Source organism: Spinacia oleracea, chromosome 3 (assembly GCF_020520425.1).
Source record: "Spinacia oleracea cultivar Varoflay chromosome 3, BTI_SOV_V1, whole genome shotgun sequence".
NCBI classification, from domain to species: domain Eukaryota; kingdom Viridiplantae; phylum Streptophyta; class Magnoliopsida; order Caryophyllales; family Amaranthaceae; genus Spinacia; species Spinacia oleracea.
In genome coordinates this window covers 68,381,634-68,394,390 of record NC_079489.1, presented here as the reverse complement: position 1 = coordinate 68,394,390, position 12,757 = coordinate 68,381,634, and the positions used below count along the sequence as shown (strand labels likewise).

Here is a 12,757-nt window from a genome sequence, read left to right as displayed (position 1 = left end):
GGCCCAAAACTATAGAACTAGAGAATCCAGCAACACCAATTTTCTCCCTCCTCCCACAGCCCCCACTCCACTGACTCTACAGCTCCCCCCTTTGCCCAAAATTTCCGCCCTCAATTTGGCGCTTCTTCTTCTTCTTCGTCTTCTTCCTCCCACTCCTCCAAATTCCGACTCTCTCCTGAATTTGCAAGTCATGAAACGAATATTCGACGAAATTTCTGACGAAGAATGGGAAAACCACGACTTCAAACCCTCGAAAGTACTCAGTTCTTCCAAACCTCCAATTGAATCCTTCGCTTTCAGCACTCGATCAACTCCGATCGACCTCACCGACGATGGAGACGAAGATTACCAGCCTCCGCCGGAAGATGACGCCAATTTGGAGGACATTGATGACGATTTGGAGGACCTTGATGACGATTTGGAGGACCACGACGCCGACATTGGCACCAGCCGCGGTTTCAGCCGTGGACGGAGGTTTGTGGTTGACGACGACGAAGATGACGAAGAGGAAGAAGGTAACGATGCTGATTTGCAGGAAGTGGTGGAAGTGAAATCCGACGATGAAGAAGAGGAAGAAATGGCGTTGTTGTCTGATACGGACGACGACGAAGATGAAGAGGAAAATTGGGAGAAGGAAGAGGAGGACGTGGTGGGGAAAGCGTTGCAGAAGTGTGCTAAGATTTCTGCTGACCTCCGGAAAGAGTTGTATGGTTCTTCCAAGGTTGAATGTGAAAGTTATGATGTAGTTGATCCTTCTGCTGCCAAGATAGTCAATCAGGTTTGTTTTGTTTTGGACAATTTTGTGATTTTGTTCGGCTTGATTATTTCATTCGGAGTATAGGGTTTATGAAAGACATTATAGATATAGATGGAAGGATTGCTCCAATATGAGTGAATATATGCAGCACAATAAGTAGGATAGTGGACCTCTGGTGAATGCTGTTTTTGCACATTCTTAGCGTTAGCTTTAATTAACTAGATGAACCACTGGGATTACAATTTCGTTACACTTGAAAGTTCACTCATTTTAGTTGTATGGTTATTGTCACCTGACTGCTGGTAATTTGTGTCTCGTGTCTTGTTTTTTTTTTTTTTGTTTTTTGTTTTAAGGAGAAGTAAGCATAAATTAGGATAGTCTGGTGTCTTGTTGATGAGAGTGAAAACAAATTGATATTGTTATCTGTTCTAATTTTCGTATTGGATATGGTGTTACTTTTGAGGTTTGTTCTTAGGAATTCCTAGGGTTTGGTTGACATTTTATGATGGAAAAGTCTAATATTGTGCACATATAATTTTCAAAAATGTTCTTTGCTATTGTACCTCTTATGTTTCAATGAAAAGGATCTTTTATTGTGATAGTCATGTTATAAATTGTCCTCTAGTATTACCAAATTTAAACCAAGCTCCTTAAGATTAAGTGGGGCTTGAATTTCCCTTACTTTTATGGCCTTGAGAGAATTCTTTGCTGCATTGCTTGTACTCCCTCCGTCCCTATTAAATTGTCACACTTTCCATTTATGTCCATTCGATTTTAATTGCCACATTTCCTTTTATAGCATGGACCCACTAATATTTTATTACCTCTCTCTTCCATTATCAAAAGTTATGGCCCTACATTGCTATCTCGTTCAATTGAAAAATTCATCCACTAATTTCATCACATCTACTTTTTTTTATTAAAATATACTTCCTTTTTAGATGACACAATTATTTAGGCGCGTTTGCTAATGCACGATTTCAAACATTAATATCTTCATATATGGATTTGAAAAAATTATAAAAAGTTGATATTTAAAAATATTTATTGAGACAGATCTAATAAGACTCCATAAGACTATATTTTTCCTCAAGTATTAATCACAAATGGAAGTCAAAAGAGCTTGTGTGAATAGTGTCCAAAATCCAGTTGTGTCATCTAATAAGAAATGGAGGAAGTACGAAGTATTAGATAAGTCTACAACAACTTATCGAATAAAACTCCGTGAAAACCTTATTACAACGATTAAATTGGGACGGAGGGAGTAATTGCAAATGTGTCCTTCACCTTTTCCATTTTTCTTTTTGTTCCGTACCGGTTCTTCCGTTCCTTGTTGGGAAATTGGGAATCTATTAATGTTATATGACACTTTGAAGCTATGGAATTGATCGTTACGGAATATTTGTTCAGCTACTGTTCAATTTTTAGGGTGATGAGACGTTTTTTATTTTGTTGTTTTTGTTTGGGAATGTGTGTTTGTGTCGAAGGAGAGGTGATGCACACTCAGTGGCACTCTTTTTCCGTGTATACTATGGTTACTGTGTTGTATTAAAAGTGATTGCTATAAAGGAAGTGTTTGGCTTTAATTGCTTAGTTATTTTTAATGGTGAAGGATATATGAAACCATTTTTCAAATCATTCCTTAGGACACTAAGCTATACAGGAAACATTGATAAGTATAGGCACAAAGGACAAAGTTAAAAAAATCAGATAGGAAATAAATGAATTAACTTGAGGTTAAATACTTGAATTGCACATGTCTTTCAATGTTATATGAAGGTGTTTTCTCTTCCCTTTCAATTACAACTACGAACCCTAAGGGAAATGAGAATATTGGAAATAAGAGCAAAAGATTAAACTCAGCTAGAACACTTCTATTCTGCCAAGAATCTCTCGTGGATCCAATTTTCAAAGATTTCCTTGTCAAAGACTCAAAGTTTGAAAACTATTGCACTGAGGTAAGTTTCTAAAAGAAGCTTCACCTATTATCTAACCATGGATAATTGGGAAAATTCCTACCAAGACAAGGAACATAAGGGTTGTGAAATCTTGTATAGTTTCTTCTGTATAGTTAAATCTTGTATAATATCCTCTATATACTTTTTGTACTTTATCTTCAAGTTGAATGTGGAACTTTTAGGCTCCGTTTTAGGCGACTTATTTTGTCCGAACTTATATTATCTAAAATTCTTTGAACTTATTTTATATGAAAAAAAGTTATTTTGTCTAAAATAAACTTATTTGTGTGTGAAAATGTTTGAAAAACCTTATTTTTTCTAAACTTATCTTATCTTAACTTATCTGAGCTTATCTCGTGGTTCCAATTTTCAAAGATTTCCTCGCCAAAGTTTTAAAACTAATTACACTAAGGCAAGTCTCTAGAAGAAGCTTCACTTATTATCTAACCATGGATAATTGGGAAAAATTCCTACCAAGATGAGGAACGTAAAGGGTTGTTAAACTTGTATAATTTCCTTTATATAGTTAAATCTTGTATAATATCCTTTATACCTTTTGTACTTTATGTTCAAGTTGAATGTGGAACCTTTAGGCTCCGTTCTATTCGACTTATTTTGTCTGAACTTATCTTAACTTATTTGGTCTGGAATAAGTCAAAATAAGTCGAGCAAAACATACCCTAAGACCAGTTGTAAATGATTTATCCTGTGCCTTGGGGAACAACAACTATATTGGATTTCCTGGGCGCCATTCAAAGCTTGCAACTACTTGATTATGGCGAATCGGAATGTGTCCAGCACTACCAGTTTCCAGCTGAGCGTCATTACTATTATGCCTTTGCATATGCTTCTACAGGGTTAGGGGAAGTGGCCAAGTGGGGCTGCATCTATTAGCTTCTGCTTTACATATGCATGTGTTGTGTATTCGTGTGGATGTTGGGTTTGAGAACGGTAAAAGGGGAAACTATTTTGTTTCAAAGCATAAAAGGCTTAAGAGGAACCATCTGTTTCCTGGCTTCCTGCTATATAAGGCATTAGTGTGAAGAAGAAAACTTTCTCTTTATGAGATTGTTCGTCTAACATTTTCTTGAGTACATACAAGTCGGGGCATTTGAGAAGTACTTCTACTGATTTTTAAAGAATCTGTAGCTTTTTCACATATGGTGGCAATATTAAGTTCACCTTTTCCATTTTTATTGATATGCGGGGTAGTTTTTACTTAATCTTTTTCTCACTCTGCTTCCTTCAATCTTATTCACTGCTTGTTATGCCAGGAAATTATCAATGCAGCGTGTGGAGCAGAGAATTCAGATTTTCAGCCACTTCTCAAACCATACCAGCTTGTTGGGGTCAACTTTCTTTTGTTGCTGCATCGGAAGAAGATAGCTGGAGGTGAGAAGTACCACGCTTGCAATTTACCCTCTATTCAATTAGAGAAACCCTCAATTCTTGAACTGGGATTAGAGAAATTCTAGAATAGTTCATCGTTTAGCATCTTACCTCAAGTCTTAACACCCTCATTTTGGTTTTTTTTCACAGTCCTACTTTTATTTTGCTCATCTCTTTACTCAGTTCTTTTTTTTAGTTATTTTATTTTAATTTTATGTGCCCACTTTCCTAAAGGGGTGTTTTTCTGTTCTACCCACTTCTACCTATTATTTTGGCAAATATATTTTACAAGCTTACCCCATTTTCCCACCATAATTACACCTTTCTATTATCTCTCTCCCACTTTACTCACCTTTTCCTTACACCCACCCATTATTTTACCATCTCTCTTTTTTTTCCAAAATTTTCTTACACCCACCCACTCACTTCTTCTAGAAATAAGAGTATACATTAATTGGGTGCATAAAATGGGAGAAGTAGTAAATTTGATCCTAAGTATCCTCATTTCCCCGACCAGTAGCCTATGGGTTTGGAATTGGTTCTTATTAAAAAGAATGTGTCGATCACCCACTAACACACAACAGAACACACACGAACACACATTTACATACACTTGTACCACAACCTGTGCAAGTTGTGACTTAGAATCCTGTAAATTTTAACGGTGTCAAAATCTTGTCATCCTGATTTTAATAGAATCTATCATTACCTTAAATTGCTTGTTATGATGTGCAGCTATATTGGCTGATGAGATGGGCTTGGGAAAGACTGTTCAGGTACAACCATCAATTATTATTTTTAAACATCCCATCGTATGCTTGAGCATAATTTATCTGTAACCTGTTCGCCTATCTTTCAGGCAATAACATATTTGATGCTGTTGAACCACTTGCAAAACGATCCGGGCCCTCATTTAGTTGTTTGTCCGGCTTCTGTCTTGGAGAATTGGGAAAGAGAGCTTGCAAAGTGGTGTCCATCGTTTTCTGTGTTACAATTCCATGGAGCTGGTAGAGCGGCATATGCTAAAGAGCTAAGCTCATTGGCCAAGGATGGATCACGACCTCCATTTAATGTGATCCTTGTCTGTTACTCACTTTTCGAACGACACAGGTTTTGTGAATGATCTTTTGTGCAATGTTTCATCTTTCTATTGCATGTACGTATTCTGAGTATGATGCTTGTCGTGGCACTAGCGCACAACAGAAAGATGATCGTAAAATTCTGAAGCGGTGGAGATGGAGCTGTGTGTTGATGGATGAGGCCCATGCGTTAAAAGATAAAAACAGCTACAGATGGAAGAATTTGATGTCAGTTGCAAAAAATGCAAACCAACGCTTGATGCTTACTGGAACTCCACTACAAAATGATTTACATGTATGCTGCTGGTGATTCCTGTTATTTATCTGCGTACATTTCCGACCTTTAGTGCTCGTATGGTTGACATCACAAAACATACCCCCCTAGGTTACTTCCAAAAAATAAGTTGCTTGCCTAGGTCCCCCTTGGTAGCTAACTATTTATTAAGTGAAACTTTCAATGGAAAACCATACAACATTTTCAGCACCTAGTAAATGAAACTATATGAGAAAAAAAAAAGACACACTTTGTCACACACTATAAGAAAAAGGATTCAAACTTCTTTATTGTGAGGGAATAAATGGAAAGTTCCATTATTTATTTGGTGAGTGAGAGATTAGGAGTTAATAAAGAGGATAAAGTAAGGGTATAAATGTCATTGCCTACAAAATAGTTTCCAACTATAGTGTGTTGCAACTTGCAAGTCAATTGTAGTGTTTCCATTTTAGGGAAGTGTTGCAAGTAAAAAGAAAAGGAGGAATTACTTCCTAAGAAATATTAATTGTGATGCTCAACCAAACAAACACATAAATTTTTAGCATTAAGGTCAACAAGCTTTATGCGGATAGGTTTCTGCTATTATTTCCATGTTAGGTTATCTTAGGCAATGAAGTGTCTGCATTAAAAAAGTCATCCGCCAGGAAACAGATGTAGTGAACAAATATGATAAGAATTGTGACTATCCAGGGTGGTCAGAATACATTTATGAGTGAGTAAATTAAGGTCATAGACCAGAGTGATGGGATTACAACTAGTCCAGAACTGGATTTAGAACGATTTCGACAAAGTCCATTGTTTTTTAACCACCTTAATACTTTAAGAATACCTTCATAATGAACCTACCCTTTAGTAATTTATGAATAATTTAATATAGTCATTACCCTTATGGGTAAGTTAGATAAAAGAATGATGGTTCTCCATAACCGCCTGATACTACTACATAATTTATTACTATATCTAGCATTCTACATTCCTGGATAATCGATTTCTGTTCTCATCTTTGTTCCATTCACTAGAGTTCACCTTTTAATTAGCAACAGGTTGTTTTCTTAACAACCTGAGTTCTCCCTTTTCTAGGCCTTTTCTCTTTAGCCTTTTTTCTTGAATAGTGCTTTTAAGATTTTTTTTCCAAATCTTATTCAATTTCTTATTGCATCAATTCGATAGACAAGATTACATTCTGCCAAAACATAAAAAAAAGACACAAAAGATTACGTGGCGTTAGATAGGACGGAGTGGAGGGAAACATGACTTCTTTTCCATCTCTTTCTCTTTTTTCTATTCTTTTAACTACTCTCGTTTTTCTATTTTTATTATTTTTTCATAACATATTTTGCCTGTGTTTACACCGTCCATCTTGCTTTCGGGTTCCCACTTTTTCGTGCCTCGTGTCTACTTTCTTTAATTTAACCTTTTATGTTTCTTTTATGTATTTTATTTCTCTTACTTCACGTTCCGCAGACGGTTCAAACAGTTTATGTTAGCCGACCCCAATCATTTTGGGACTAAGGCTTGGTTGTCGTTGTAGAAAAAGATTACGAGGCATAACATCCTATGCCCTGGGGTATTCACTAGATACACATCTTAAAGCTTAATAAATATTACTCCCTATGTTCCGGAATACTCGCAACACTTGCCTCCTTCGGCCGTTTCTGAATACTTGCAACAATTCATATTTTAGCATGGGACTGCTATTTCTTTATTGTCTCTCACTCCTTTTAACTATTCTTTATTGTATCCCTCTCCTACCTGCACCGATTCTTTGTTATTTTTCTCTCCCACAAACAATTTTGATATCCCCATCAACTTCACTTGCATATTAGTTTATTCATTTTCACGTATTACCCACAAAACTTCTTAAAGCTACGCGCAAACACAAGAGTTTCAACTTTCAAGTATTCAGGGAACGGAGGGAGTGATATGTCCAAAAAGTTAGGGATAAAGTGGGTATTATGGAGTATGTATACACCATACTTTTGAAGTAATGAAGTTAGTAGGTAATTGTTTCTTCTCTGTTTTGTTGCTCAACTGCATTGGAGGGGGTTCTTTGTAGTAATGGTCAGCCTTTGACTAGGCTTTGTTTCTAATGTAAATAACTTACTCAGGTGACCTGTAGGTTTTATAGTTGTAGACATAGGAGCAGATTCTTTGGCACAATATTTTGTGGGTGATTATCTGGTGCATCTGCTTAGCATATGTACGTACTTCGAAGTTGGGACCTGATGGTTTATGTCCTGACAGTTGAAGTGCAGTTTGAGGATATTTCGCACTTGAATTCAATTTTTTGGGATGTTGTAATTTTAAGCCTAAAGAAACCGCAAGGACCTTCAATGGTGCGCCTCAACCTCATGCACAATGCACCTGTGGATAATTGAACCTTCTCTGCAGGATTTTCTGTTTTTTATTTTGTCAGTAATCTATAACTAGGATGGCTTATGCTGCTGTAATAAGCTAATATTATTCTATTCAACTTTATTTCTAATACTCAGGACTCCCTCTTTGTTCCATAATAAGGCTTCATTTGTTTGAACGGAAAATATTTTCATGAAAATTTTCAAGGGACAACATAATTGAAGAATATAGTTGTCCTTTATTTCATTACAAGAAAAGTTATAGAGAAAAAGGAAATAGAAGTGGAGAGGATAGATGGGAGGAGACAAAAAAGAATGTAAGGGAGTAGAGAGAAAAATGTGGCATAACTTGCATTCTTTCCTTACAAAAGGAAAACGTTTTTCAGCCGGAAAGTTATTTTCCACCTCTTAACAAAACAAACAACGGAATATAAATTTGTTTTCCTTGAAAGTGTTTACCGTCAAATCAAATGGAGCCTAAGTGTTGCCTTTCCCTTTTGAGGATGAACTTTTAACTAAATGCTGATGGTAGATTCGTATAATAAAATATGGAGTACTTACAAAAAAAACTATTCCCTCCGTTCTCGAATATTAGTCTCTCTTGGAATCTTGTCACTATTGAAGAGAATCTTCTAATTTCTTCCAATACGTATTTCAAAATATATTCATGTGAGATCTTGCTTTGTTCGTCTCAATATGTAGTTTAACAATATCAAATTTTTATATTTCTTTAACGTACTTATTTGGAGATATTTACATTTAAAAATTGAGTTGAAACGGGTAAAAAAGTCAAAAGGGGACTAATATTTAAGAACGGAGGGGGTACTTATATATCGGTAGATTCGTATAATTAAATACTTCCATAACATTTAATTTTATACTTTTTATCAACATATTTTTTGAGAGAAATCACAGTCAAATTTTAATCTCAAAAAGTGACATGCAGTTAATATGAAACAGAAGAATTTGTATCATTTGAAAATTCAAAAAATTGCTGGAAAATCTCATTCTATTCTCTCTGACAATAGCTCTCTTTTGTCTGCTGCTGCAGGAGTTGTGGTCGCTATTGGAGTTCATGCTGCCGGATTTGTTTGCTACAGAAAACGTTGATTTGAAAAAGCTACTAAGTGCTGATGATTATGATCTGATTGCTCGAATGAAGTCTATATTAGGTCCATTTATCTTGAGGCGCTTGAAATCCGACGTAATGCAGCAGCTTGTACCTAAAGAACAACGTGTAAGTTATGAGGAAATTCTCTTCACGGCTTTATAGTGACATTTAGGTTTTTAGTTGTGATTTTTCTGAAGGTTACTCCCTTCATTCCTAGCATAAAGCATCCACATTGTTTGAGGTCGAACTTTGACTACAATATCTCTCAATATGATAAAATTTAAACAAAAATTATAAAAGTACATTTTTAATATGAAATGCAGGGATCACCTACTAACCCAGTTTAGTTATCTTTAGTTGTTTATTTAGTCGGGGATTTTTAATTTATGGTAATGCAGGTTGAATTCGTATGCATGGATAGAGAACATGATGATGCTTATAAAGAAGCCGTTCAAGAGTATCGTACAGTGTCTCAAGCTCGTATGCCTAAGAGCTCTGGCCTTAATTCTAATAATGTTGTACAAGTTCTTCCTCGCCGTCAGATTTCAAATTACTTTGTGCAGTTTCGCAAGGTGAACTGATCACTCCTTTATTACTACTACCGTTTTTGTTAGTGCTTGCTGCATACTGGTCAGTCTGGTCTTGTATACTATGTTTTCCTTACAGCGTCTTGGAATAAAGAAGATGCGTGTGGATATGAGGGGTTAATTCCTATGTGAACCATGTTTGTTGCAAGGGAAAGGGCTTTTGACTATTACATTTGTTTTTCCCGGGAGTCTGGGTAAGCATGCAGAGTTAGGATTTTGGAATGGGGATTTCATTACTTCCCGTCCAATTTAATTTCTATTACTTGTATGTATAGACGTATAGTTGTATTCAAACATGTGCACAGTGCAAGGGACAAACTTCATTCTAGCTCCCAAAAATCTCTTCCTACTCCCTCATGCATATTCCCCCACAAGATGATTCGCACATATCAGATGAGCCTTTAGTTTTAATTGAATTTTTATACTCTTTATCTGGTTTACAGATTGCAAATCATCCTTTGCTAGTGAGGCGTATCTACAACAATGAGGATATTGTTCGGTTTGCCAAGAAGTTGTATCCAAAGGGCGTGTTCGGTCATGAATGTACACTGGACAGAGTGATAGATGAAATGAAGACTTACAGTGACTTCTCTATTCATCGGGTAATAGTAATATCTCAGTTTTTTATTTTGTCCAGGGGAGGGTGGGGGGTGAGTTTTTCTTGTCATTCATCGGGTAATAGTAATATCTCTCAGTTTTTTATTTTGTCCGGGGGAGGGTGGGGGGTGAGTTTTTCTTGTCATTCTGTATGAGAAAGAAACCGATAGAGGTTACTTTTTCATAATTAGGGCGGTTTTAGAATGGTAGGAAAGTTGTGTGTTTGTAATTTTTTGTTTGGTTAGCCATGATGAGTCGCGATTAGGGTATTTAATGATAGTTATAACATTAATTCGGCATGGCAATGTGCAGGCTGCAGCAGCACCTGGGTAATTACTACAAAACTTGTCTTTCTTAACCCTTAGAAACTAGCTTTGCTTTATGTTTTGCTTGTAAACATTGTATGAACAAGTTATGCTCTGGACTTCATTACCTGCTGTAAATGAAATAAATCTGCATATTTGATGGGACTTAGAAAATTATTAATCACTTCCTGTCATTGAAGTGCATCAAATTTTGTACTGCAGCTTCTAGATAACTATGGTATTGAGGATGTGAAGGGAGTCCTTCCAGACAAACAGGTTATAAAGTCTGCGAAATGCCAGGTAAATCGAGAAATCCTTGCTATATTACGTAGTAGTTATGGACGATAAATTGTGAGAAACCTATATGAAAGGATATTACACAGGAGTGGATGTAATAATTAACCGGATATCAAGTTACTGAAAACAACTATGAGGGCTATCTAATTTGGAGTCTTCAATCATAATGCCTTACAATTTGCTACTTCGTATTTTACTATTAAATAGAAGCTACATGTAAAGTTAGTCTGATAATTGGGAAGGACATAATGCTCCTGTATATGAAAGAAATTATATTTGGTGACACAGGCATTGGCTAAACTTCTTCCTTCCCTAAAACGAGATGGTCACCGTGTACTCATATTTAGCCAGTGGACGTCAATGCTTGATATCTTAGAGTGGGCGTTGGATGTGATCGGGGTAACATACAGACGTCTTGACGGAAGGTAAAATGCTAGTTTCTCTGTTCTGTATGTTAAACTTGTGAGTTATTGCAGCTTGATATCATGGAACAACTGCTCTCTTTTTTCTGTATCCTTTCTGTCATCAGTTTTATTCCAAGTGGCATGATGTTTTGTGTATGCTAAAACTAGTATTATTGAAGTTGGTTCTTTATTGTTTAATATCTCATATCCCTAATAGCTAGTTTGTATTTGCAGTACGCAGGTGACAGAGAGACAAACCATAGTGGATACTTTTAATAATAATACTTCAATATTTGCATGCTTGCTCTCCACAAGAGCTGGAGGTCAAGGTTTGAACCTCACTGGAGCAGATACTGTTATCATACACGATATGGATTTCAATCCTCAAATTGACAGACAAGCGGAGGATCGCTGTCATCGTATTGGCCAGACAAAACCCGTTACCATTTACAGGTTATTATCGTATTTCTATTAGTTTGATATTAACAACTATCTTGTTGAGAATATAAATTAGATCCCTCGAAAAAGAAAAGAAAAAAACTGATTAGATCCTGTTGCCGGCTCTGCAGATTGGTGACAAAAGGTACTGTAGATGAGGATGTTTATAAGATTGCAAAACGGAAGTTAGTTTTGGATGCTGCTGTTTTGGAATCTGGGAAAGTGATGGTGGATAATGGTATGCCTGAGAAGACTATGGGCGAGATATTGTCAGCATTGTTGGAAGGTTAAATTATATTCCATTCCTTTTTAGATTTTTAAAATGCCGGTCCTGGGTAATTGGTATATGTATGGGTATGGCCTTGGGTAGAATCAGCAGTTAATGTTATTGTTAAAAGTGTTTTTGAATCTGTAAATGTACTGTTGTTGTATAAAACGGCTAATTCAGTGAAGTTCATTTACACTAGTTGTAAAAGCATATGTTACCCTTGTGAGAAGGGTATTCTAATATTTGTATTACCCCGCGTTAATAGAAAGGGTGTAAGTATATATCCATAAATAATCAAGGAGGAGAGGCGCAGGGGTAAGGGCTGGTTGTATTTTCCTCTCTAACACCGTTGACTGTTGCAGATGCATCATTGTCTACACTGTCTTGATGAATGCAGAATATGTTCAAATGAAATTTGGTTCCGCCATGAGTACCAACTACCACGCAGCCATGAGCATGACCGCTGGTGCTCCCCCCACTAAACTAGCTTGGTTAGAACACCATTGGCTCACGCTACATTTGGCCCCCCACCAAGCAGCAGGCACCCATCCCTATCGGCCCCCATCCCCATCCGGCAACCCCTACACTGAATATCTTGTTGGTTTGTAGGGTAAGTGGTTAATGATAATGAAGTTTTACTTAAGCCGTTAATTCCTGTTTTGTCATTACAGAAGTGGACCTTCGTTTGTAAATCTCGTCTACAATCAACTCCAATGACCCTCTATACAAGCAAAGAAACAATTAGTTATGAAGTTATCCTTATACGTAGTATAATGACAATAAGGCGCTACCTTAAGTTGACTAGTGAGGAAAGTCACATGTTCTTGTCTTGTTTACGAGTCTAACCTTTTTTTTTTTTTTTTTTTTTTTTTGCGGATGAGTCACAAAGGTAAAAGGAAATTTGATGTTTTGAACTTGATAATTAATTCTATTATATAC

General features: G+C 36.4%; 1 protein-coding gene across 1 annotated transcript; it reads left to right on the top strand.

Moving 5' to 3' along the window:
- Positions 1 to 12,112, top strand: LOC110795324 (protein CHROMATIN REMODELING 19). The gene is made up of 12 exons (XM_022000327.2): positions 1 to 778; positions 3,990 to 4,107; positions 4,840 to 4,880; positions 4,964 to 5,214; positions 5,298 to 5,478; positions 8,863 to 9,048; positions 9,321 to 9,494; positions 9,953 to 10,111; positions 10,634 to 10,711; positions 10,997 to 11,133; positions 11,347 to 11,565; positions 11,682 to 12,112. Exons 1-12 carry the CDS (start codon positions 191 to 193, stop codon positions 11,839 to 11,841), a joined length of 2,292 nt encoding a protein of 763 aa, XP_021856019.1. The 5' UTR covers positions 1 to 190; the 3' UTR covers positions 11,842 to 12,112.
- Positions 12,113 to 12,757: the final 645 nt, after the last annotated feature.

Bases quoted from the DNA above. Each gene is read 5' to 3' on its own strand.
- LOC110795324 (XM_022000327.2), top strand. From the start codon at position 191: ATGAAACGAATATTCGACGAAATTTCTGACGAAGAATGGGAAAACCAC. The intron at 4,108-4,839 runs GTGAGAAGTACC...TATGATGTGCAG, and splicing joins TCGGAAGAAGATAGCTGGAG to CTATATTGGCTGATGAGATG. The intron at 5,479-8,862 runs GTATGCTGCTGG...CTGCTGCTGCAG, and splicing joins CACTACAAAATGATTTACAT to GAGTTGTGGTCGCTATTGGA.